The sequence below is a fragment of the Channa argus genome, chromosome 22 (assembly GCF_033026475.1).
Source record: "Channa argus isolate prfri chromosome 22, Channa argus male v1.0, whole genome shotgun sequence".
Lineage (NCBI taxonomy): Eukaryota > Metazoa > Chordata > Actinopteri > Anabantiformes > Channidae > Channa > Channa argus.
In genome coordinates, this window is record NC_090218.1 from 13067365 (window position 1) to 13095357 (window position 27993).

A 27993-nucleotide genomic window follows, 5' to 3' on the forward strand; every position below is an offset into this window, starting at 1 on the left:
AAATTGTTTTACTATTGTTAATAATGTGCTCTGTTTTCTATGCCATGTAAAAATCCACTGTCAGATAACAAAGGTTACATTTTCCCTTTCAATTCAGTCACCAGCATCATCACCTTCCAACCTTTAGAGCATCAGATATGTGGCTTCTCCTGTTTCCTGAACATTTACCAATGCAAGTTGCTTTTATCACGTCTGTCCTCAGAGGAAGCCTGACACACATTATGTAACTTGCCACGGCTTCATGAAAACTGTCAACAATTGGCCAAGTTGAAAACATAATGGAACAAAACAGAAGCTGGTTGTTTCCAAAGTTACTGCTGGTAACAGGTAAAACAAAGAAAATAATGAAAAGTGCCCAGATGTGAGCCCCCAGCAGTTTTCTGCTGTTGCTCTCGTTTTATTTTCTCTTTAGTTTTTTTAATATTTTACAAGTTCAGACAAGTATCTGGTGTATGTGATTCAGCTCTACCCTCTGAAATCATATGTGAAATCAAATGTGAACCATGTGCAGCACAGTGTTTGCCAAAAAGTACCTGCCTGTGAAAAACTGATTTGGTGATAGAAACTTATTGTAGCCCCACAGAGTGGTTTAGTGTGGAAGATCAGTTTTTGCCACAACACTGCCTCCTTTCTTTACACCTGGGCTAAGCTAACTGTACTGAAGCCGGTGGATATGGTGGGTCCAACTTTGTCTCAGTACCAGTAAACAGTAGATGTCTTAAAATAAGTTCATGTCCAGTGAACTAATAATATGAGTTTATATTTATAAATTATTTATACACACACACACATATATACTGTAACGTCCTACTGACAGGGCTTCCAGCAGCACAATCAAACCCCACCTCTAAGCTGTGGTTTGCCGAGGCAGCAACATGAAGGTGGCAGACAGTAACTTACTGGACAAACTAATAAAGAAAGCTGGTTCTGTTCTGGGGGAGGAGCTGGACCCTCTGCATGTTGTGCCAGAGAGGAGAATGTCGTCCAAACTCCTCTCAATCCTGGACAATCCCTCCCACCCAGTCCACTGCCTGCTGGCTGCACAGAGCAGCACTTTCAGCCAGAGACTGATCACAGTCAAGTCCACAGAACAACACAGGAGATTCTTTCTCCCAGTGGCCTTTAAACTGTTCCACTCATCCCCCTTCTGTAAAAAGGAGGGGGACTAAATGGTCAAAACGAACAAATATTGGTTTTATTTTATTTATTATTTTTATTTCATTTACATTTACCCTCAAGTTGTTGTTTTTTTTTTTCTTAATTATATATCAGTAGATTCTACTTGTACTTGTTATTGTCTTGGTTTGGTGGAAGTTTTCTTTACTATCTTTTCAACTTTTCACGTTGGGAGAAGCTATAACAAGGCAACACAATTTCCCCATGGGATCAATAAAGTTGTTTGAATCTCGAATGATCCAAAATGCAGCAGCATGTCTCATTTTTGAGAGGTCATGAAACCAGCTGTGCAATTAACTGCAATCAAATACAGTGGCTTTGTAGTAGTTCCCCTAATAGTGACCCAATTTCAACCCTATCTTCTTCTAATAGACTCCAATATGACTCCATCAGCCACTTTGACCTCAATAATAAACACACTGTAGAATTATCACCTGTCTGACAGTTTCAACCTAAATACTGAGAAGGTCTAACCTTGGAAAAGTAGAATTCATGGCAGAGCTGCTGTATTGGATTTCATTAAATTGCACAGCTGGTCATAATGTTATAGCTGATTGCTGTATTTGTCCAAGTTCATTTGTTATTTGAAGCTAAATGAATAGTTATCCTTCAGACAGACTGGCAGCAATATCCTTTAACTCTAAGGTGTCTTTGTCTTCAAAAGTGAAGAATAACTGTTCAAAATGCTACAGACAACAGAGCTGCTGGTAAAATTATCACACAATCTTTTGTCTCCTGGGATGACGGTGCACGTTATCTGGTTGGATCCTCTCAGAAGATGGGCTGCAGGCTGCTTAAATAACCACTGTCTTGTCTGGCAGAACATCTCATCCTGCCGAAAATACATCCGATTTACAAACTAAATACTTTGGACAAATGGACCACACACACCACAGGGAACTTTCTTGCATGTAAAAATATCAAGACTTAATAAAGTGGGGTTTTAGCAGAACTAAGATGCATTTTCAACAGCTTTTAGCATAGTTCAAACTCTCTGCCAAGACCTTTCTAGGGGACACAAGGCATTGTGGGATACTTAGCTGTGGCAAGTCCACACACGTCAGCTCCCAAAGCATGCTTGTTAAAATGGGTGGAGTGAGAGACCTTGCAGGTATTTCATCTGTGCTTGGTTAGATCCAAACTTTAAATTTTAGCAATACTGTTGACTGGTGACGATTTCTGCAAAAACATGGAAATTACAGATTGATATGGAGCTTAAGTCTTTTGTGACACAATATAAAATATTTTAAAAATTCACACAGTGTTTGGTTCTGAAGACTCAATATTCTTTTATCATTTCCAAGGTAAATAATTGATCTGTACAAAAGTTTTAGCAAACGTCAATGTAGAAATATATGTCAAAGAAAACAGCAAGGTATAATTTTCTAAAACAAATCTATTGGAGTGGGTTTAACGTTACATTCATCAAAAGGTGACAAAACAAAGAGCAGGCTACATGCTGCAACCACCTTCTTTCCTTAGATTCATCTGTGGATGTCCACCAATGATACAATTACATTTTCTTTCACCATGTGTCATACATTTGGGCTGTGAATAAAGGCTTTCAGATGATTGTTTTTAAAAATAGAAATACAATTTTAATTGAGCTATGTATTTTAAACGTTAAACTCAAAGAAAAATCTGCCAGAATTGGACAATAAATTTATAAACTGGGTTTTTTAAGCTGCAATTTGTTTGCCAAAGCCTTTTGTATTTCCTGGGACTGCACTCCATAGATGACGGGGTTGAGGCTGGCAGGAACAACGTTAAAGAGAATGGCTGAAATCTTCCTGTACTCAGAGTACTGGGGGAAACGATGGAGGATGACAAAGACTAACCCACTAAAAAGCATGGTCAGATACAGAGACAGGTGAGTGCTGCAGGTCTTCAAAGCCTTGCTGCTCATAGATTTGCTTTTATTGGCCAGACAGGCAGCAGTTATTTTGGAATATGAGAGAATTGTGCTGCCAATAGAGGATGAAACCACAACCACAGTGAAAGTGAGACCATAGACATTATTAATATTCACATCCTCACATGAGAGCTTAAACAGGGAGGCATTGTCACAGTAAGGGTTTGTGATCAGAGTCCTGCATCGGCTCAGACGTAGAGTCAAACTGAGCAGAATGGCCACCAAAACAAAGGACGACACCCAGGCTGAAACAGTCAGTTTGATCACCATTTTCCCAGTCATTATGGCAGAGTATCGCAGTGGGTTGCAGATGGCCACATATCTGTCAAAGGCCATAATCATGAGAACAGTGTGGGCATTGGTGCTGAACATGTGTGTAGTGAAAGCCTGAACCACACACTCGTAGTAGTGAATGAGACGCTCAGCAGGGGGCAGAAGGATGTCTTTGAGCACCCGAGGAACCAGGAGAGAGTTTCCCATCACATCATTGATGGACAGGTTACAGAAGAGTATATACATGGGCTGGTGGAGGCTTCTCTCTGTCCATATTAAGACCACGATGCCCACGTTGGCAATTAAGATAAACACATAGGTCAGAAGCAGAGAGATAAAGATGGGATACTTGTTAGTATCAGTAACTGTTAACCCCTCCAGCTGAAGTATCAAGGATTTGTAGGTATAGTTCTCCATCTCAGCTTGTCTGAAATTAAAACAGGAAACAAGAAAAGAAATTAGTCTCATACACATATTGATTACTACAATAAAACTTGATGATGATGCACAAATTCATATTAAGACTCTTTTTATGTTTCATTAAAATAAAAGTACTTAACTAAGTTACAAACTACAACCTGTTAGTTGGTTCAGTAAACTATTAATGATCACCTCTTAGTCTTTAGTGCATCGGTCTTGAGGCGTCTCCTTTGCTTTTATGACATGTCCATCCTCAGAGGAAGCCTTTCCCATTGCCTAAAACACATTATGTAATGTTCAAAGGGTTCATGAAAACTGTCATCAAGATTGCATCAGGTGGAAAAGTCACGCGATGCTTTGTTTCTGTCACCACTCATACTTAGTTACTGTAGTCGATATGTACGTTGTAACAGCCTGACATGCTGTTCTCCTGTGCTGATCTTTGTAAAATAAAAGTTCTGTAACTTAACCAACAACCTTTTATTGATTTTCAATTTAAAGTTAAAAAAGGAAAGAAACACAGATATATATATTGAAATAAAATGGATTTAAGTTTCAGACCCCTTTCATTTTTTTTTCAAATTTGTTATGTTGCAGCCTGATACTGAAGTTGTTTAAATTCATTTTATTCTCAATAATCTACACTCAGTACACCAAAATGATAAAGTGGAAACATCATTTTTAAAATGTCTATAATAACTATCAAACCTCTGAACTGCTTGCAAAATGTTTATAAAAATAAAAAATAAAAAACTGCAATATCCCATGTACGTAAGTTTTCAGACCCTTCACAGCAACACTTGAAATTTAGTTCAGGCGACTCCCATTTCTCTTGATCGTTTCGGCACCTTGACTGGTGTCCACTTGTGGTAAATTACATTGATTGGACATGATGTGAGCACAAACGGCAAAGCATAGACCTCTTTATAGAAGGCGTCACAGCTAACAATGCCAATTGTATCAGAACAAAAGACATTAAGGTCAAAGGAACTGCCTGTAGAGCTCAGGGACAGGATTTTGTGCAACGCACAGATCTGGGGAAGGCTACAAAAACACACAACCAAGATTCTTACAACAGCTGGATGCCCAGCTAAACTGAACAATCGGGGGAGAAAGGCCTTAGTAAGTAAGAGGTGACCAAGAACCCGATGGTCACACCGACTGAGCTCCTGTGTGGAGATGGGACAAAGTTCCAGAAGGAAAACCATCACTGTAGCCCTCCATCTATGTGGGCTTTATGGTAGAGTGGCAAGACAGAAGCCTCTCCTCAGTCCAAACACATGAAAGCCACTTGCAGTTTGAAAACTTCCAATGTGACAACGATCCTAAGCACACAGCCAAGAAGACACAGGAGTATCTTAAGGACAGCTCTGAATGTCCCAGAGTCAGCCTGAGCCCTTACTTGAACTCTATTGAACATCTCTGGAGAAACCTGAAAATGGTTGCCTCTCCTACCTCTGCTGGTAGATACTGCACACAGCAAGCTGTTTTGGAGATGCCCCGTGACCTGACTATCTTGGTCCTTGTCAAAGTCATTCAGACCCTTACACTGCCTGTTCTTACTGCTTCCGACACATCAAACTCAGGAACTGACTGTTCACTTGCTGCTTAATACTGCACATTCCACCCCTTCACAGGTCCTACTGTAATCTTATCCTTCAACAGTGAGCAGGTTCGATGTTGTGCCTGATTGGTGTGGTGATTTCATTAAATGATTTCCAATCTCAGGAATAAACCTGCAGGATTGATGTGTGACAAGATAAGGTCCTCTCTCTCCTTTAAACATAGTCACCTGACAGATATGTTGTTTTTTTTCTTTGTCCAAGACATGACACTGGAAGCGTCAGCCAAGTAAGAGGTATCAGACCAATTATTCCCCAGGTTACCAGGGCCAACCAGCCTCCCTCTCTGCCTAGAAGTGAATTGGTTGTTTGCAGTCTGATAAAAATCATTGGTTCAAGCTTAGAGATGGTATTATATACAAGGTTAAAAGAGACAAAGTAATGAACATGACCATACAACACTTCCTTGTTCCAGATTCTCTAAAGAAACAAGTCCTCTGAGGTCTGTATGACTCAGCTGGTCATTAGACAAGAACAAACACTTTCCCTAAGCAGGCTGAGGTTCTTTTGGGTTGGGATGGAACAAGACATTATCAACCATGAAAGAAAGTGCTTCTGCTGTGTGCTTGGAAAGACTCCAGAGCCCACTGATCATCATCCCCTTGCAAGCATCTGCACCTCTGAATTTATGGAGGTGGTCTGCATTGATTTTTGGACTGCTGAGCAAAGTGAGAAAAAGTGTGTTGATGTTTTGGGTGTCAGAGACCACTTTTCAAACTGGCTCATGCTTTTTCCTTGTAAGAATCCTGACACTCTGTTATACTGTAACTCCATCGAACATGAGACAACAGTTTGGGAGAATCCTAAACCTGAGGTGTTATTATCTGGATTATAATTAATGATTTTTCATTACATTTTATTAAAAAACAAGCAAAAAGCAAGTAGCACTTTAACTCATACGTGTGATCTAACAAAGGGAAAGGACAAATATTAACCATATGTGCTGTTTACATTGTTTGTAATTGGGATGAAGTAAACATCTATTGAGTGTTTTAACATAAAATTCTTTGATTGTTTTGAATTAAAAATCAGAAAATGCAGCAAGTCCACCAGACCTACGAACACTGGCTGAATAACAAAAATCTGAACACCACACAAGGGTTAAACAAACTTCTTAAACTAAGCACTAGTGTCTGCTGCCTTATTGGGTCCAACCTTAAAACCTCCTCCTTACAACTTAAATACATATCTGTTCAGAGACAATGGCCTGACAAAAACCTCATTTTTTATAATTGTTAACTGTTTTTGATAAAGCAGATGCAGATACATTAGACATAGAAAACGTATTGTTATATTGTTTTGCTGCTAGCTATTTCATGTTGGTTTGGTTTGTCCCTGCCCTTGAAGACAACAGCTTAAACCCACCATTTCAGACAGATGGCCGGAAGAGGTACCTCATGTAGGTCCATTAGGACAAAATAAGCTGTTCTGAAAACTTATATCAATACAGCTCTAGATTAAAAAATATGCAACAAATGTTATTTCAGGTTTGTTTGTTGTCATATTTTGAATCACAAATGGACACAACTATGCCTGAATGTTCAGTCAAGACTTAGTTGGGCTCGGTTAGTTGCAATTTTTTGTCAGGATGTTGATGTCCTTTTTAGGAAAAACAGCAGCAGATCTGAACCTGCTCAGAGTCCTTTTGATGGAGTCTCGCAGCTCCTTGTTCCTCAGACTGTAGATCATTGGGTTTAGGAAAGGACTCAAAACAGTGTTCCCCAGACCTACAATGTTACGATCCTGTAAAGAGACAAAAAAAAAAAGCTTTATTCTGTTTTTTGTGCAATACTTTAAACATTTCGTGACAATTTGTGATCTCCAGAAAGTCACCTGCTGGAACTTGATTGCAAAATTAAGTATTACAGTGACAAAATTTAAAATTTTCTTCAAAGCTTTAAAAGAAATGTGCAAAATAAATAAGGTTGGTTCATAGTGATTCAGCAGCCCTGTTGAAAATATCAATTTCAAATTATGCTTTCTAAACAATGATCACATGACTCAAATTTTGGTAAACTGAGTCATTCGACAAAATTTCCTCTCATTGACAAGATTGCAGATTAATTTTGCTCACAAGTTTTTGTGGTCCCTGATTTCTATTTGACCACCTATGACACATTTGTCATCATAAACACATATGTCAACCCCTACAGATATTCACAAGACGCCTGACACAAAATAAAGGCAAAGCCAGGACATTTGATCCTCGTACCTCAGGTGAAAAGTTTCCCACCCTGTAGGAAATGTAAACAAAGGATGTTGCTGTGTAAGAGATGGTGACCACAGTCAGGTGGGTAGCACACGTCTTGAAGGCCTTCAGCCTCTGAGCGACACCCATCCTCAGTACTGAGACGCCAATCAGGAAATAAGAGGTGAGGATGAGGACTCCTGTGTTCAGTAGGCCCACCAGGACAAAGGAAAGAGACACAATGTTGTCCACTGAGGTGTCAGCACATGCCAGTTGTCGTACAGAGGACGGGTCACACCAGCCTTGTCTCACCACATTCGGCCCACAGTAAGGCTGGCAAAAAGTCATGATGGTGGCCGGCAGTGTGCAGAAGGTGCTGAAGCCCCACGCTCCTGCGATTAGGAGCAACTGGACTCGCTGAGTCATGATGGACGTGTAGTGCAGAGGGTTGCAGATGGCCACGTAGCGGTCGAACGCCATAATCGTCAGGATGCCACGAGCTGTAACACTCAGTTGAACAAAGAAAAACATCTGGATGAAGCAGCCTGGGACAGAGATGGTCGTCACGTCTGACAGCAAGCTGGACAACATCTTAGGGATGGTGGTGGTGGTGTAGGACATGTCCACAAAGGACAGGTTGGACAGGAAGAAATACATGGGAGAGCTGAGCTTTGGATCAGTCAGTGTCTGCATGAGAAATAAACTGTCAGTGATCAGATGTTGGTCAGACTGAGGTGACAATCATGAAACAAACAGACACTCGGCTTTGATTTGTACCACAAAAATGATCATGCTGTTTCCTCCCAGGATGATGATGTAACCCAGCAGCAGGATGACAAAAAGGATGATCTGTTTCTCACCAAGGCTGGTGAGGCCCTGGATGATGAAGAAGGTAACAGCATCAGACCCCCTGGTGCTGTTAGAACTGGATCTGTGACTGCTCGACCAGGGCAGGTGGGAGTCTGGACATATAAAATAAAAGAGAGACATCAGAAGACTGGCAGCACTACACTTACATGTTAGACTGAATGAAATGAATGAGGTGGGCAAAACATTAGAACCAGCTCTTCTTATAACAAACTCCAGTATGACATCACTTCCCACTTTGACCTCAATATTAAACACATAGTAGAATTCAACCTAAAACATGAGAAATTATATTATTGTAAAAGTAGAAAACATGTCAGAGCTGCTGTATTGGATTGTATTAGGTTGTACAGTGGTCGTAATGTTATGGCTGATCAATGTATGATATGTATGTAAATGCAGATGCAATAAAACAGGCCAATGGACAAACATAAAAAATAACTCTTATATACATCAGATGCAGAAATTAACTCGTCCAGCTTATTTTTATGTTCTGTTTGTGTTGTACACTACTACCAGTTTAGGAGGAACCAGTGAACATGTGTGAAACTGTTCTTTGGTAGAACTCAGCAGTTTTTTAGGGAACGATGGGAATCTGGGTTTTAAATCAACAGTCAATGAGGCCTAAGTGATACCTTTGTAATTAACACTTTTTAGTTTTAGAGCAGAATATTTTCCCACCATTTTCAAAAGTCATTTGTTAACAACAGTTTGGAAATAATCATTTGAAGAGAAAAGTAGAAAAATATTATTTCAGCTTTCACCAATCCACATATTTGTCACCTGGCATCTTTTTAACAGTTCCAACAAATTTGATCTTAATAAAATTGATCAGAATAATACAGATATTTCTGGAGTTCCCTATAGTTAACTGTGACTTGTTGTAAATGAAAAATATAAATAAAGTATGTAATTAGACAGATTCTTATTACATTCATTTGATCGGAAAATGTTTCCCAGGTTCACACGTACTTGTAAATTAATTTTTCACACATAAATTTACTACAAATTAAGTTGTATTTCTCTGTTCTCCTGCCTCCAGACCTTTTTGTCATAAACGTCAAATGTGAAAACCACAAACCACACAATCATCATCAGAGAATGAAAACCCCAGAAACATACAACCTGTGGGAGTTTCATGTGAAATGTGAAATGGCAAATCCTCCATTTGTCCTCAGTGGACAGAGAAGAGACAGAATTACTACTAACAGAGAAGTACAGAATAATTTCATAAAACTTCATATTTGCCTTTTTAAAAAGACACACGCCTGATATCACCTCACCTGAAAACATGACTCCGACTCTGCTCAGTCAGGTTTAGTCAGATGGAGTCAGAACTTCATCTTCATCACTACTTACAAACAACAAGTGTTTTCCCAATTATAATGGACATTTTAATGAGACCAACAAACCTTAATTACGTGAACTTACATTGTGTCCTTAGCATTAAACTGTACACATAATAATAACTGAATACCAAGGGGACTTATTTTTGGTACCTTCGTGGTTATAAACAAAGAAAACAAAATATAATTGGCTTTGTTGCCATGGTAATAAAATTTGCCTCAGATGTTTGACGCCATTAAAAATATTATTTCAGTCATTAATTATCTTTAATGCTTGTATATGTGTGTGTTTACCAGCAGGTGGTTTTCTCTGGTTAGCTAAGTTAATTAGTGCAAAGTACTGGACACTGGCTGTTTTAATTCTATTTATCAAAGAGACACTAATGGGTATGAGCAGGCACAAAATGACCAAACCACCAGAAACAAATGAACCTAAGTGGACAAAAAAACAATGACAAGGAATCTTTACAGTGCTTCTGTATGTAGGACTGCTGGGTCTATAGTCTTACAATCTATGGTAACAGAGAAAGAAGTAGTAAAAATAGCAGCACAATTTTCTGCTCAAGGTCCCAGCTTCCTCCCTTAATGTTCAGTTTTGCTGAGACTTGTTAGTGTGTTATTTACTAACTTTAAACATGTGATTTATCCTTGAATAGCAGGTAATTAGCACTAGCATAGCATTAGCAGTTCATGTGGTCAGGTAGCAGGTAAACTGCACAAGTATCAACAACACACCCAGGTAAATACCAGGTAAGTGTCCTTTCATTAACACGTTAACAACATCAGCAGGTAAGTTACAGGTGAGTCTTTTCTCTGACAGTTCCTGACAGGTATGTTAGGCCACAGGAAACATGAAGATAAACCATCTCTCAGTGGATCCCAGTCAAACAAACAAACAAAAGCATGGAGCTGTGGCAAGTGAAGGCAGTGAAGTTTACTTTAACTTTCAGTCTGACTTTTTTTAAAAAATCCCTCCCTCCTTCAGCCTTTCACTGCCCCGACGATGCCATCTGCAAGGTACCATTCACAAACCTGCAGCTTAAAGCAGGTTTTCCTGAAAGCTGTAAAGGAAGTGGTTTCCAATATTTTAGAAGAACCTCACTTAGCCTAAAATATAGATTAATAAGATATTTTAAAAATTGTAATAATTAGTAAGAAAATCTAATTCCAAACAAATCCTCCTCATGATTATCACAGACAGAAAGCACACCCGCTTTAGAATCATCAATAAGGCCCCAATCCCTCTTCAAAACTTCAACTATTACCTCATCTATACCAACAACCTACCTGCTAGACCCTATTCCAACTAGACTGCTCAAGGAAGCTTTACCCTTAATAGATACGTTCATATTAGATATCATCAATCTATCTTTAGAAGCAGGCTATGTACCACAGGCCTACAAGGCAGCTGTAATTAAACCACTACTTAAAAAACCCTGTCTTGACCCAGGTGTTTTAGCCAATTACAGAAAAATATCCAACCTCCACTTTATTTCTAAAACCCTAAAAAGTAGTTGCAATTATGTGACCACCTGTACAGGAATAATTTGTATGAAGACTTTCAGTCAGGATTTAGAGTTCATCATAATACAGAAACAGCACTGGTAAAAGTCACCAACGAGCTTCTCTTGGCCTCAGATAATTCAATTCAATTCAACTTTATTTATATAGCGCCAATTCACAACAAAGTCATCTCAGGGCACTTTACAGAATAAAGTCAAGATTATAAAGATATATAAAGAGAACCCAAAAATTCCCCCTGGAGCAAGCCATAGGCAACAGTGGAGAGGAAAAACTCCCTTTAACGGAAGAAACCTCCAGCAGAACCAGGCTCAGGGTGGACGGCCATCTGCCTCGACCGGTTGGGGTGAGTGGAAAGGGGAGAGAGAAAAGAACAGAGCAACAAAAGCAACAACAAAACATCGGGCAGATTGGTAGGACCAGTAGCTTCACGCTGGAAGACACACAGCTTCAAAGCCGGGGGACACCTGCAGAAAGGGACAGAGAGAGGGGGACAGAGGAGGACAAAGACAACTACGGGAGAGAACACACAGAGTTAATGACATACAGTGGTGACAATTGCTGGATGAGAGGAGAGGAGAGATGGTCAAGAGGAGGAAAGGAGCTCAGTGCATTGGGGGGTGGGTCCCCCAGCAGTCTAAGCCTATGGCAGCATAACTATAACTAACTATATGCTTTATTAAAAAGGAAGGTTTTAAGCCTAGACTTAAAATTAGAGAGGGTGTCTGCTTCCCGAATCTGAACTGGGAGCTGGTTCCACAAGAGAGGAGCTTGATAGCTAAAGGCTCTACCTCCCATTCTACTTTTGGAATTTCTGGGAACCACAAGTAGGCCTGCATTCTGAGAGCGAAGTGGCATACTGGGATGATATGGTGCTATGAAGTCTTCTAAATATGATGGAGCCTGACCATTCAGAGCTTTATATGTAAGAAGCAGGGTTTTAAATTCTATTCTACATTTATTGGAAGCCAATGGAGAGAAGCTAGTGAAGGTGAAATATGATCTCCCTTGCTAGTTCCAGTCAGCACTCTTGCTGCAGCATTTTGGATTAATTGCAGGCTCTTTAGTTTCTGGGGCATCCTGAAAGTAGGAAATTACAGTAGTCCAACCTAGATGTAACAAATGCATGGACCAGTTTTTCGGCATCACTTTCAGACAGGATGCTCCTAATTTTGGCAATGTTCCGTAGGTGGAAGAAAGCTGTTCTAGGGATTTGTTTTATATGTGAGTTAAAGGATAGATCCTGATCAAAAATAACTCCAAGGTTCCTTGCAGTAGTGCTGGAGGCCAGACTTATGCCATCTAGTTTAACAATATGGTTGGACATCATATCTTGTATGGATGTATAATGGACTAGTCTCTATACTTGTTCTGTTAGATCTTAGTGCTGCATTCGATACCATTGATCACAACATTTTATTACAGAGACTGGAACATGAAATTGGGATTAAAGGAACTAAACTAGGTTGCTTTAAATCTTTCAATTTGTTCATATAAATGATGAATCCTCCATGCACACAAAGGTTAGCTATGGAGTTCCACAAGGCTCCGTGTTAGGACCAATACTTTTTACTTTATATATGTCTCCTTTAGGCAACGTTATTGTAAAACACTGAATAAATTTCCATTGCTATGCTGATGACCCCCAGCTATATCTGTCTTTGGAACCAGATGAAACAAATCAATTAATCAAGCTTCAAGTCTACAAGACATAAAGGTCTGGATGCCCCACAATTTTTTACTTCTAAACTCAGACAAAACTGAAGTCATAGTATTTGCTTTCTAACAATATAGTTTCTTTAAAGTCCTTTTTTCAAAGGATTAGCTGCACCTGAAGAATTAGGAGTTAAAAATTCACTTCTTCATGCAACTGAATCCCTTTGGTCAAAATTATTATAATATGCAAACACGTTTCATTTCACTGTTGATGGTGTCAGCACAGTCTGCTACAATCTGACTTAACTCCATCAAATCCACAGTTTTTATCAATAATAAATATATTTATTTTTATATTATATTTTATATTTATTATTTTATCAATAATAATTTTATCAATCGCTGTGTGTAACATGAGTGGAGTGGAAACCAGGACCGTTAAGGGGATTAGATTTTTGCAGAAAATGACCTTAAAACCAAATCAGTATGGTTTCTGGGTATTGTAACATATTACTACTTTAAGTACGCAGTACTAATATAACAAAATAATAAGATAATGCCTTATACTCATTAAGCTTATGACTCCAAAGACAGTATTCCAACGATGATATTGAATACAGCTGCTGTTTTTAGTGTTCAGCAGTCCTTCAGGTTTGAGGTTTGATCTTCTTTTAATATCAACAACTATAAATGCTGATAGACAGATGGGGGAAAAAAACAAATAACTAACTCAAAAGTTTATTTAGCTAAAGTACTTTAACACATTCCACTGTATTTCACGCCACCATTAACAAATCAGAGTTAGAGCTAAAGGATCCGTGACTTCCCACAAAAGAGCTGTTGACCGCCTAACTGAGTTCTTACCTGATTGTAATCGTTCACCTGGGGCCCGATGTTAATATGACTTTCAACACAAGCAGGAAGTACAAATACCAAACACAGAATTTGGGAAACATTTTGAGATGGCTTTTTGGAAAAAACTCATTTTTGGTCCATTCATAAGATGCAATTGCTCTGTGAAAGGAACTTAATCATTAATTGCAATGAATTATCAGTAATTGGTTTAATTAGTCCTGTATACATACAGTGGATGGTCAGTGTGTGATTACGTTACTGCTGAACAAACATTTCATATGAAACTGGTTCAAACAGGTTCACTTCCTGTTAGGTCACTGTGTTGATGTCCTTCGTGGCTGACACAGCTGCAGACCTGAACCTGCTCAGAGTCCTGCTGATGGAGTCCCGCAGCTCCTTGTTCCTCAAACTGTAGATGATTGGGTCAAGGAAAGGAGTCAGGACAGCGTACGTCACAGCCACAATGATACGAACCTAACAGATACAAAGAACTGGTTTACCTGAGAGGGTTTGGAGACAGGACGCCCATCTATTTCTTCAACGTAAAATTGTGCATAAATGTACAGGAAAGTCTAGAACAAAACCCTGATAGCTGAAACAGCAAATACTGGAGTATTAAGCTTTTAAGAGCATTTATTGGTGCAGCCAATCAAAGGATTTCTCATGTACGTCTGCCCTGTTTAATCAATGAGTACTAGACAAAATGCAAACCTCCATTTAACAAGATATGAATGACTTCAGCATCTGATGGTTACTAGAAAGAGAAACGTCTTCTGGTTCCCGCTGAGGCTGCTTACAGCACAGAACCTGTACTCTAACCTGCAATTGAACTTTCTAATAAGAAAATAAAAGTGGGTAATGTTGCTTAAATTAACAAATGAAAACAAAAATGTCATTTTCAAACTTGTTCTCCAACCTGTTTTTTCACCATTTTTCCATTGTCTCAACTTGTGTCTTTTTCTTCTTCAATGCATTATATCAACTGGGAAAATCAGCACCACAATCTATTTTTCTGCACAAATCAACTTCTAATAAATTAGTTTGTTGAGGATAAAAGCCAGTTTGCACAAAATGCAGCTTTTCGTTCCTGCAGCTTTAAATTACTGTTCATGTGTGAGACATTTGGATCAAATATAAAGTCCAAATTCAGTTGTCGTGATAAGAACTGAACCTTCACAGACACCACAAGCTGTGCTGAAAAGCTTTGGGATCAAATCACAAAATAATGTGAGCACATTTTAAAACTAGAAAACTTATGCAAGTTAATGGAAGTACACTGTTCTCCAGCAGACTAAGATATGTGAAACAGATTCACCAGCTGTGGCGCTAACAGACAAGCAGCTCAGCAACACACACAGCAGTATTTGGTGAAATCTGGTGAAGCAAATAAACTAACCTGTTTCAAAATATCTGTGTCCATTCAGTGTTTTGGATAAAGGTGATTGCTAATGCTGAAGCCCTGGGCTTTTATCCAGCTCCCTAACCCTGACTCCAGAACCTAAAAATTTCCTAAGATGCCAAATTCTGTTTTTAAAATTCAGAAAAATATTATTGGCATTTTTTCCAGGTTCAATACTTGCATATAGGCATTTGTTAATACATTTGGTTGTTAATAAAATTAATTCTCTTTTTAAAAGTAAAAAGAGATAATTTCATTCATTGTTTTTATTTAATAAAGTTTTGAATTAAGAATCATCATGAATTATATCAGGACATTAATGATTGGAACTTGATTATTTGTTTTTTCTTCATGTGCCTGTAGCGGCACCTAGTCAACTAAGAACCTTCACTAACACTAATAGAGTCTGAGTTAACATACTTTTGCTGCATTTGAAAACTTGAATATGAGTTTTGGTGAAAGTATGTTAAAATTCCTTAAACACAAACTAAGACTATTTGATCCTCGTACCTCAGGTGAAAAGTTTCCCACCCTGTAGGAAATGTAAACAAAGGAGGCCGAGGTGTAAGAGATGGTGACCACAGTCAGGTGGGCAGCACACGTCCTGAAGGCCTTCAGCCTCTGGGGGACACCCATCCTTGCCATTGACAGACCAATCAGGACATAAGAGGTGAGGATGAGGACTCCTGTGCTCAGTAGTCCCACAAGGGCAGAAGCGAGGGACACAAAGTTGTCCGCTGAGGTGTCAGCACATGCCAGTTGTCTCACAGATGCCGAATCACACCATGCATGTCTCACCACATTTGGGCCACAGTACGGCTGGCGTAAGGCCATGATCATAGCTAGAAGTGTGCAGAAAGTGCTGAAGCTCCAGGCGCCTGCTATAAGGATAAGTTGGACACGACAGGTGATAATGGACGTGTAGTGCAGAGGGTTGCAGATGGCCACGTAACGGTCAAACGCCATGATTGTCAGGATGCCACGAGCTGTTACGCCAAGGTGAATGAAGAAAAACATCTGGATGAAGCAGCCTGGGACAGAGATGGTCGTCACGTCTGACAGCAAGCTGGACAACATCTTAGGGATGGTGGTGGTGGTGTAGGACATGTCCACAAAGGACAGGTTGGACAGGAAGAAATACATGGGAGAGCTGAGCTTTGGATCAGTCAGTGTCTGCATGAGAAATAAACTGTTAGTGATCAGATGTTGGTCAGACTGAGGTGACAATCATGAAACAAACAGACACTCGGCTTTGATTTGTACCACAAAAATGATCATGCTGTTTCCTCCCAGGATGATGATGTAACCCAGCAGCAGGATTACAAAAAGGATGATCTGTTTCTCACCAAGGCTGGTGAGGCCCTGGATGATGAAGAAGGTAACAGCATCAGACCCCCTGGTGCTGTTAGAACTGGATCTGTGACTGCTCGACCAGGGCAGGTGGGAGTCTGGACATAAAAAATAAAGGGATCAATAAGTTAGAGGACTGACAACAGTCCTGTTTTGAGGACAGCAGGTGTGGTCCACAGTTTAGGAGCACAATACACACTATATGAAATTTGGTTCACATTTCATATTTGTTATTGACACAGATTCATAAATCAATTATGTATAAATAGATGAACACAAACCAATAAATCCACATGTAAAAATGACAACAGATTCCCAACAACCCAACAAACTGTCTCATGTTTACCACCTGTGAGGCTAAGGTCTGGATTAGCTTGGTCGTCTGTACCTCTGCTGGTGTCCAAAACCAATGAAACACATGAGAACAGGACACTGCTACACTTGGTGACATGTTATTTTTGTGCTTAGTCAAGACATTTCTGAGATCTTGTGCAGTGATGTTGAACATCCTCAGTTAACTGCTTCTTTCAGAACACTGTGCAAAGTTACGGTCATTTGGAGCATTAAGGGCAACAACTGGTGTTCAGAGCTCAAATGAACGAGGTAATACAGGGGCAGACTGACGGAAATTACCCGTGAGAAAAGACAATTTATTGCTAATTGCGTTGTCCGTGTGGGGAACTGTTTTTAATACACTTAGAGGACGCCTGAACTCCTAATGATGAAAAACTCCTCCAGGTGATGTCATCTGGAGGAGTTTTTCCGCTAGAAGAAGAAGTCAGAGGGAAGTGTAAAAGCATTAATGTTCATTTATACCCTTAACTAAACACCTTAAACTAAGTTGCCGGTTAATGTTGGTTATGAATAAAGTTGTCCTATAAAAGGTCCAATCATGCTCTGCATGTCCACCTGTTCATATCAATGATTTAAATTTTCTCCAGTCTGTCCACCCTTGACAAATGTGTGCATACGGACTGTGAGGAACAAGAAGTTACAATAGACAAACTCCATTTCTAGAAAAGTTGTAGAACTGTTCTGGATACTTAAAAAATAGGCATGTTAATTAGTAACATGTGAGTCTGTGAAAACACACTCTTCTGTTAAAGGGAGTTTTTCCTCTCCACTGTTGCTGAGGGCTTGTTCAAAGGGGAATTGTTGGGTTCTCTCTATACATCTTTATAGTGTTGTCTTTATTCTATAACATGCCTTGGAAGGCTATAGATATAAAGATGACATACTGCTTTAAATGAGGTCAACACCTGTGCAGTGAAATTATTTAATATTTTTAATATTTCCACATCTGTTTTCCTATTGACATGGAATTCTTATTTTTTTGACAGAGATACCAGAATAGATAAACTTCCATTTGATGTTAAAAAGAAAGAAAACTGAAAAATGTCTAAGTTGGGTGAATAATTTTTATAGGGAATGTAAACATCAATCTGGAAGGTGCAACTCCACATTAATGATCTAATGTGAAATATAACATAAAGTGAAATGTGTGTGATAAGTTCAACACAAAAGATTAATGATAAACATCATTTCATATATGAGCATTAATGCACTGCACAGCTACAACACGGTAATACTTTATGTTAACTACAACGATTTTAGAAACAGCTCAGAGATAAATGCAGCCATTACAAAATTATGTTTTTACAGGTATTAAAAACGTTGCCTTTGGTTACTGGAAAATGATTATTTTAATTAATTATTAAAAATTAATTAATTAAAACTATGAGTTTTTTCATGTTTGTATCTGTAGCATAACTGTACATTGACATTATATATTAACACTTTAGCACATAGCTTATGTCTCTGTCCTGCTTTTAAAAACATCTGTTGTATCAAACAGTAAAGCACAGAATGAAAAGCACAGAAACTCTCACAGACCTGTGGGACTGTCAAGCGAAACATGAAATGGCAAAACCTCCATTTGTCCTCAGCATGCAGAGGAATAGATGTAGACGAGGGGGGACGCAGACAAAATTTCTGTCAACAGAAACCAGGTTAAAAATAACTTTATAAAAATAACTTCAAACAATAAAACAAATCTTCTTTTTTGACTTTGTGCAAAACCCTGAGCAGAATATCCATATTTCAAAATCTTCTTACCTCAATGTGTGAATCCGACTCTGCACTGCTCAGATAAAGACAGAGCTTAAACTCAGGTCCACATTTGATTGTTCCAAGTGCAACCAACCTATTTGCTGATACGGTTTTAATGAGACCAACAAATATTAATTACACAAACTTACATCAGATCTGTTCCATCAAAAATGTAAATTATACACTAGATAAATAAAACACCAAAGGGACCAATTTTTAGTGGCTCATAAATATAAACCTGTGACTAAAGAGCAAACAATGAAACATAATTGTCAGTGTTACCATGGTAACAACCATTTGCCTCAAATGTTTGAGCTCATTAAAAAAAACAAAAAACAAACATGCAATTGTTAATTATCTTTGTGTGTGGATAATTTAATACTTTGAACACAACTTGGACAGTACTTTTCATAATACATCTGAACTTTCAGAAACTTTGCAACATTTTATAAACCAACACAATTTACCAGATGTAGAACCACAATTTATGGTGGCTAAAAAATAAAATATATATTTTTTTTAAGTCCCAAAACTGTCCAGGTATAACAAACACCTTTAGATGGCTTGGATGCTCCAGGACTCAAAACTTACACCTATTGATGTGAGAAACTGAGGCCAAAGTGTTTGATTAATAGTGTGAAATCATGTTGCACTGCTTAATTTTCAGTACAATTAAGTTAAATAATGGATGCTATCCTGTTATGTGTATGAGGCTTTAGATCCGCAGACAATCTCACAGGGGGAGAATCCCACAGAACTGCTTATAAGGGGGAAGTGCACAGGTATTGATCAGGTAAACTGCAACAGAGCAGGGAGATTGCTCTTATTTTGTTTGCTCTTATTTTTTATTTTATCTGTATTTTATTTTATTTCTATTTTTTTGTCTATTCTCATTTTACTTACTGTGTGACATTTAGAGTGGAGGGCAAAGTAAGAATTTGATTGTACAGGGAAACATGTGTTCTGTCTGTGCATATGACAATAAACACTTTAAATTTTGAATCAGGGAGGGAGAGGGCAGAGACAGGAAGTTGACCAAATATGGCATAAAACCAGGAGCTCAGACCAGAGACCATGACAATAGAACATGTCTGGCAAATCATTAAATAAAATCCAGCAAAAAAAGGCCCAGGACTGTTGAGCTGACAGACTTGAGATTTAAAAAACCAAATACTTAAAGACCAACAGGCCAAGATAAACAAAGACAAATCCTCATACTGAAAAGTGAGAGTCCACAAAGACAAGTCATGTAGATCAGACCTCTAGCCCAGAAGACTAGAGATGGCAGAGAGACAACCTGACAGAGGACTGTGAGCCGGGTTTAAATAGGCTGGGGAACAGGTGAAAACAGTCAGGGCTGATGATGACTTGTGAAGTAGCTGAAATGACTGGACTGGAAGTGAAAATGATGGATTACAAAATGAAAGCTGGGAAACAGGAAGCAGGGCTGTGGAAAACGGGGTGAGAGGGGAAACAAGAGTGAAGGGTAGAGATCGATGTAATAAAGAGGAAGAGACAGAGAAGGAGGGACAGACAGGGGGAGTGCAGGTATATGAATTGACAGGTTGGCTGTGTGATTGGGTAGATTGATGCAAGGAAGGTGAGTAGAGTCCAGTGTCAGATCCAAGACAAGATTCGTGCATCAGACAAGAATGGGACAACATTCCTCTCAACTCCAGCAACTGGTCTCCTCATCTCAAAGAAGACGGGTTGTTACGCAATGGTAAACATGAGCCAATATTTTCCATGAAATGTCTCAGTTTCAACATCTGATATGTTGTATATGTTCTATTGTCAATAAAATATGGTTTGATGAGATGTGCTTTTTGGAATTGGAGTTGTGGTATTTTTCACACCATGTTGGACAATGTTTATCTCAAAGTACAGTTTGTAAATTGGGGGGGAACATAACTTTTATTAGAAATATGCTCCAGAGCAGAGATTCAAGAGGGGAGAAGCCCAAACCCTGTGAGTCAGGATCAGCAACTTCACTTCCCCCTTCATACTTTTATTTGGTAGTCACTTCCTGTTTTTCCTTTCATGTTCATGCCGCTTCACCAATCAGAGGTAATTAGTTTCACCTGCACCTGATTTATATAATGGCTCTGTTCCCTTACAAAGCTGCCTGGTTGTCTGCATGCTAACTGTGGTTTTCCAGCCATGAGTATTAATCACCAACCAGCCTAGATGAAGTTCACATGCATGTTCACAGGCTAATTCTAATCAGTCCTTTATTGAATTTCAAGTGGACATTTGTGCTAAATTTGCAGAAATCCTCTAAAAGTGTGAGTAATGGGATAGAAAACCTGAAAACTAAATGCCTTCAGGCCAAAGTTGAGAACATGAAAACAGAAGTTTTTCCATCTATCTAGCACTCAGATGGAAATATTATTCCTGAGACTATGTGACTACAGGATGTTAACATTCCATTTATATCTAGTTTTACCAATGAATAAAATACTGATGGTCCAGGAAAAAAAGTCGGAGGATCATAGTTATTAATCATCCTGAAGGGAATGAAAACATAAAACAGTTGTGATGTTTCAGTGTTGTCCAATGTGAATCGACCAACTGACCGTTGTTGGCACCGCAAGAAAAGCAGTGAGGCTACGCCCCCACCTCTTATATGTCTGAGAACGAAAAACTACACACAGACTGCACCAAACATCTTAAGAGTGTTTTTAAATTACATTAGAGTAATGTTAATCACAGTATCATGATCATTAATGTACTTATGTTATTGAGAATATACAATGAAAAGGATGATTAAAACATAATTTGTTAAGATCATATCCATTCTAAACATGTTTTTGTAAACTTTTAAAATTCTATATAGCGGAGCAGCAACTAGCAACTAACTAGTTTCTGAGTTAGGTCACTGTGTTGATGTCCTTCGTGGCTGAAACAGCTGCAGACCTGAACCTGCTCAGAGTCCTGCTGATGGAGTCCCGCAGCTCCTTGTTCCTCAGACTGTAGATGATTGGGTCGAGGAAAGGAGTCAGGACAGCGTACGTCACAGCCACAATGATACGAACCTAACACAAAAACACAACGTGCTTTAATGACACACAGTGTTTATTGAGGCAGGCAGATCAGTCTCAGACTTCTATGAACTAAATGGGTAAAGCTGTTTTATGTCAAACTGATCTCATGACACTGAAAGTAGAATCCGAAGAAAATCTCAAACATTTGTGAAGTGAGCAAACTGTGATACTGCTTGTCATATTGTCATGATATCTAACTGGAGTTTATCTTGATGTGACCTCTCTTCTAAAGTGAATGACTGATACATGATGCATAAATGAATTTGCTTTGTGGTTCCAACACATTTGGAGGAGACTGCAAAGGAAACACACAATGGCAAAATTAAATACTGGACAAAGATTATTTGATCCTCGTACCTCAGGTGAAAAGTTTCCCACCCTGTAGGAAATGTAAACAAAGGAGGCCGAGGTGTAAGAGATGGTGACCACAGTCAGGTGGGCGAGACATGTTCTGAAGGCCTTCAGCCTCTGGGGGACACCCATCCTTGACACTGAGACACCAATGAGGACATAAGAGGTGAGGATGAGGACTCCTGTGGTCAGTAGTGAAACCAGAGCTGAGAAAAGGGACAAAATGTTGTCCACTGAGGTGTCAGCACATGCCAGTTGTCTCACAGATGACACGTCACACCAGGCATGTCTCACCACATTCGGGCCACAATAAGGTTCCCGCCAGATCATTATGGTGGCCAGCAGTGTGCAGAAGGTGCTGAAGCCCCACACTCCTGCGATGAGGAGCAGCTGGACTCGCTGGGTCATGATGGACGTGTAGCGCAGAGGGTTGCAGATGGCCACGTAGCGGTCGAACGCCATAACCGTCAGGATGCCACGAGCTGTAACAGTAAGTTGGATAAAGAAAAACATCTGGATGAAGCAGCCTGGGACAGAGATGGTCGTCACGTCTGACAGGAAGCTGGACAACATCTTAGGGATGGTGGTGGTGGTGTAGGACATGTCCACAAAGGACAGGTTGGACAGGAAGAAATACATGGGAGAGCTGAGCTTTGGATCAGTCAGTGTCTGCATGAGAAATAAACTGTGTTAGTGATCAGATGTTGGTCAGACTGAGGTGACAATCATGAAACAAACAGACACTCGGCTTTGATTTGTACCAAACTAGGACAGGAGATATACTCAACTAGTAAGTACTGTTTGGAATTTGTTTGTTGGTTTCAGAGGTAGCTGAGTTTCTGTCATTTTTCTTAAGTCTGCTGATTTAGTCTGTTTTTTTGTAACAGTTAAGAACTGTAAGTAGAAAGTGGATATTTGGTGTGTTGTTGGTGGTAGTTTCAGCTTAGTGATCACCGAGCGTTCACACCTTTGACCTAACAAAGGCACAAGTTAGGTTGGTTTCAACGAGGGGGCGGTTTCGGCTGTAGCCAATTAAGACCATATTTAAGGCAACTGTTGGGCTGGAGCATCAGCGTGAGCGTCAGCCCTTGTCTACCTGCGCAAGGACACTAGGTAGTTTATTTCAAACTTCTTCTACTTGTATTTCTCTACTTTGCTTCACATTAACCCTTTCTACTCCGAAAAGCCTTTTCTTTGTTATACTATGTGTTTTCAGCAGATCCCTGTTCTCCTCCGCAGACGCAGGACATGGCGTCCTACTAGGGGACGTCATGTTTCTCACCTGCGCACTCTCACCCAGGCCACTTTGTCACCAGCCTCCTTTTCTCTTGCCCTGTGGAACTGCCAGTCTGCAGTGAACAAGGCCGACTTCATTCCAGCTTTTGCTACACACTCAGCTGTTCACCTGCTTGCACTTACAGAAACCTGGATCATGCCACAGAACACAGCCACCCCAGCTGCACTCTCCGCCAATTTTTCATTCTCTCACACTCCTCGCTCATCAGAACGGGGGGTTGGGACTGGAGTTCTCATCAATGACACCTGGAAGTTTTCCTCGACAGCACCACCCGGCAATCTGTCTTCTCTGGAATATCATGCCGTTAGGATCACAGCACCGATTGCAGTCCAGGTGATTGTGATATGTCGACCACCGGGCCAGCTGGGGAAATTCTGCGATGAACTGGACATGTTGCTGTCCCACTTCCCGGAAGATGGCACTCCTCTCATCGTCATGGGAGACCTGAACATTCACCTGGACAAACTACAGGCAGCTGATGTGTTTGCTCTTCTAAACACATTTGACGTGAGTCTGGTCTCCACTACTCCGACCCACAAAGCTGGCAACAACCTCGACCTCATCCTCACCCGGAACTGCACCACAGACAACATCTTGGTCACTCCTCTGCATGTATCGGATCATTTCTTCATTCAACTCACAGTTTTTATCCCTAGACCTTCGCAATCTCCCCCCACACTTGTAACATTCCGGCGCAACCTCAGGTCTCTCAACCTGGATTGATTCTCCTCGCTGGTCTCCGAAACTCTGCCCCCAACACAGGACCTCTCCATCCGCGATGCAGATGCAGCCACAAACAGCCTTTGCAATACACTTTCATCATGTCTGGATTTTCTCTGTCCCATGTCTTCGAGACCCGCCCGTCTCTCACCTTCTAATCCGTAGCTCACTGATGGGATCCGTGAACAACGCACCACACTGAGCAGTGCTGAGAGGAAGTGGCGCAAATCCAAGACTCCATCTGCCCTTGCTGAGTATCAGAATCTGCTTGGACCTTTTTCTCACAGTGTCACCAGGGCAAAGATCAATTACTACCAGGAGAAGCTCAGCAACACCACAGACACCAGAAAGCTGCTCTCCACTTTCAAATCACTCATCTACCCACCTTCACCTCCGCCATCTACCTCTCTCACTGCTGACAACTTTGCCGACTTCTTTACCAACAAGGTGGCAGCCATCAGCTCAAAGTTCTCTCCTCCAGATGATGACATCCATCTAACCTCTTCCAGCACTTCATTGCTCTCATCATTTGCAATTCTGACTGAGGATGACGTATCGACCCTCCTCCTCTCTAATCATCCGACCACCTGCACTCTGGATCCAATCCCTTCCACTCTTCTTCAAGCAGTTGCACCTGGACTAATGCCACCTATTACACAAGTCATCAACACATCTCTCAAAACCGGGACTTTTCCAACCTCTTTCAAGCAGGCCTTGATTACCCCACTGCTCAAGAAGCCTTCTCTTGATTCCTCTATAGTGGAGAACTACAGACCGGTCTCCCTCCTTCCTTTTCTGGCCAAGACAATGGAACGAGCAGTTTTCAACCAACTCTCAGACTTCCTTTCCAAGAACAACCTCCTCGATGTCAACCAGTCTGGCTTCAAGAGGGGTCACTCCACAGAAACCGCACTCCTAACTGTTGTGGAATATCTTCGAGCTGCAAAAGCCACCGGTCAATCATCCGTCTTAATTCTACTTGATCTATCATCAGCCTTTGACACTGTGAACCATCAGATCCTCTTGTCCACACTCTCTGACTTGGGCATCTCTGGATCAGCTCTAGACTGGCTTTGTTCTTACCTATCGGGACGAACCTTCAAGGTATCCTGGCGGGGGCATCTTTCTAACTCTCATAGCCTCTCTACCGGTGTGCCACAGGGCTCAGTTCTTGGTCCTCTCCTCTTTTCTATCTATACTTCATCCCTAGGTGCCATCATTCACTCACATGGTCTGTCCTATCACTGCTACGCTGATGACACATAGCTCTTCCTGTCCTTTCCACCGGACGACTCCACTGTCTCTCAGACATCTCAGCCTGGATGAGTGAGAGACACCTTCAGCTCAACCTCTCCAAGACCGATGTCCTTGTCTTCCCAGCCAGACCTTCGATGCAACACAACATCGGCGTCAACACTGGATCTACAGTGATTGTCCCCACTAAATCGGCCAAAAATCTGGGGGTCATCATTGACGACCAACTGAGCTTTAGGGACCACATCTCCTCAGTCTCTAGAGCAGCAGATTTGCCCTCTACAACATCAGGAAGATCAGACCCTACATCACTGAATATACAACCCAACTCATTGTACAGGCGATGGTCACATCTCGTCTTGATTACTGCAACGCTTTGTTGATGGTGTTAATGATATCCACAATAAAACCCTTGCAGATGATCCAAAATGCAGCAGCTCGCCTCATTTTTAATCAGCCAAAAAAGACCCATGTCACACCACTCTTCAGATCTCTACACTGGCTTCCTGTGGCTGCTCGCATCAGGTTCAAAGCTCTGTCTCTTGCTTACAGGGTGGTTAACTCAACAGCTCCTGCTGACCTCAACTCACTCATTCAAGTCTACAATCCTTCCCACCCGCTGGGTCTGCCAACGAACGACGTCTGGTGGTCCCAGCACCACACAGAAGACACCAAGCAAAACTGTTTAGCGCAATGATTCCACGATGGTGGAACGAGCTACCAAACGCTGCACGCTCAGCTGACTCTCTCCAAATATTCAAAAAACTGCTGAAAACTGAACTCTTCCACATCTTCCTATGCGCTTAAATCTCTTTAAAAAAAAAAAAATCCTTTTTGCTCTCTTGCAATTGCATCTCATGAACTGTGAACACTTTTCTGATAGCACTTTGCTTTGATGTTTTCTCCTTGACTTAGATTTTTGCTGCCTTGTACCTCACTTGTAAGTCGCTTTGGATAAAAGCGTCTGCTAAATGACTAAATGTAAATGTAAATGTACCACAAAGATGATCATGCTGTTTCCTCCCAGGATGATGATGTAACCCAGCAGCAGGATGACATAAAGGATGATCTGTTTCTCACCAAGGCTGGTGAGTCCCTGGATGATGAAGAAGGTAACAGCATCAGACCCCCTGGTGCTGTTAGAACTGGATCTGTGATTGCTCGACCAGGGCAGGTGGGAGTCTGGACATATAAAATAAAAGAGAGACGTCAGAAGACTGGCAGCACTACACTTACATGTTATACTGAATCCCATGAAACCACCTCACTATGCTCATATTTCCTTTTATCATTGAAAATACTGATCAGCCACAGTATTATGACCACCTCTGCAGTTTACGTGATACAATCCAATACAATGGCTCTAACATGAATTCTACTTTTACAGGTTATATATTTTGGTCTTCCTATGCGAAATGAATGAGGTGGGTAAAACATTAGAACCACCTCTTCTTATAACACAGATTACAGAGAGTGATCCATGTGGACACAGTGCATTTTATCATCCCTGTGACTGATTTTATGAAGCAGTAACAGATACAGTCTTATTACTCTGTCATGTTGTTTAGTCGAAATGTAACAGACAGAAAATCTGTATTTTGATTTTAGATTCATAGTCTTTGTACTTTTTTGAGCCAAAAAGGTCTTGTTTTTAAGTAAACAAGTTTCAGGTTTAGATCATAGAATGAAACAAGACATTTTAAGACAAAACACTGGACATTTTTCAGTCAACAAGACTAAAGATGAGATCATCAAGAAATATAATTGCAATAAAATTACTGGTTCAGCCCTAATGTATATGTTCCTTTGTTGTAGTTGTAGAGAACTTTGATGATGATTACAATCTTTGCTAGTTTGGAATATGATAATAATAATTAACAAGACTGGAGCTGAGCTGTGAGGAGACAGGGTTAACAAGACAGTCAGTCTGTGGGGATAAAAAAAGCTAAAAACAGCGTGTTATTTTGTCACTTGTGATACCACAGGTCCCTTTAACAGCTACTTTTACTCAGTTCATACTTTCCACATGACATTTTTTCTCAATGTCACAGTTGTAAACAGGAGAAATGCTGATAATTATAGTTTTGAATTCATTTGCTGGCACAAAAATTCAATCCTCGTGATGATAACAAAGCTGACTATGCAGTGTCCCTTACAGCACATGTCTGTTTTAGCTTTTGACAAACATAAACTGAGTATTTCTGTTTCTAATTTCACCCATTGTTTTCTATTGTAATTACAATAGTTTTTGTGAGCAAGATCGGGTTGATTGGTTGGGTTAAGCAACACTTAAAAATGTTTTAAATACATGCACACAAGAGTTAAAACATTATATATTATATAATAAATCCATGGGAAAATGTGTCTGACTTTTCAAATATTACTCACAGCACTAAGATGTGTACAGTAAAACCCCAAACGATCGCTCCTGATTTCATATTACAAGTTTGGCACCAAATTCAAAGATGATTCTTTCACTGTTGGATCGATCACATTTTCATGTTCATTTCCAACACTCCAGCCTCAAGTTGTTTTAAATTCAATACAAACCAGTAATAAAACCGAAATAGTCAGGTAGTGTGCACATACAACGCTGTTCATGAGGTCTGTTCCCCTGCTTTTAAAACACATTT

The 27993-nt window shown here is 40.2% G+C and overlaps 4 protein-coding genes across 4 annotated transcripts; all 4 read right to left on the reverse strand.

Annotated features, from left to right (window-relative positions):
* Window positions 1-2839: 2839 nt before the first annotated feature.
* LOC137108229 (olfactory receptor 6X1-like) lies at window positions 2840-3805 on the reverse strand. Its single transcript, XM_067492590.1, has one exon. It carries the CDS (start codon window positions 3776-3778, stop codon window positions 2840-2842), a length of 939 nt encoding a protein of 312 aa, XP_067348691.1. The 5' UTR covers window positions 3779-3805.
* Window positions 3806-6969: 3164 nt separating this feature from the next.
* On the reverse strand, window positions 6970-9751 carry LOC137108230 (olfactory receptor 10A2-like). Its single transcript, XM_067492591.1, has 4 exons — window positions 9742-9751; window positions 8369-8553; window positions 7616-8278; window positions 6970-7146 (listed from the first exon to the last, which is right to left on the reverse strand). The coding sequence occupies exons 1-4, from the start codon at window positions 9749-9751 to the stop codon at window positions 6970-6972; spliced, it is 1035 nt and encodes a 344-aa protein (XP_067348692.1).
* A 4394-nt stretch (window positions 9752-14145) lies between these two features.
* On the reverse strand, window positions 14146-18564 carry LOC137108275 (olfactory receptor 10J4-like). The gene is made up of 4 exons (XM_067492671.1): window positions 18479-18564; window positions 16499-16683; window positions 15746-16408; window positions 14146-14310 (listed from the first exon to the last, which is right to left on the reverse strand). The coding sequence occupies exons 1-4, from the start codon at window positions 18519-18521 to the stop codon at window positions 14146-14148; spliced, it is 1056 nt and encodes a 351-aa protein (XP_067348772.1). The 5' UTR covers window positions 18522-18564.
* Window positions 18565-21564: 3000 nt separating this feature from the next.
* Window positions 21565-27523, reverse strand: LOC137108231 (olfactory receptor 10J4-like). The gene is made up of 4 exons (XM_067492593.1): window positions 27517-27523; window positions 26358-26542; window positions 22096-22758; window positions 21565-21729 (listed from the first exon to the last, which is right to left on the reverse strand). Exons 1-4 carry the CDS (start codon window positions 27521-27523, stop codon window positions 21565-21567), a joined length of 1020 nt encoding a protein of 339 aa, XP_067348694.1.
* Between the last annotated feature and the right edge of the window lie 470 nt (window positions 27524-27993).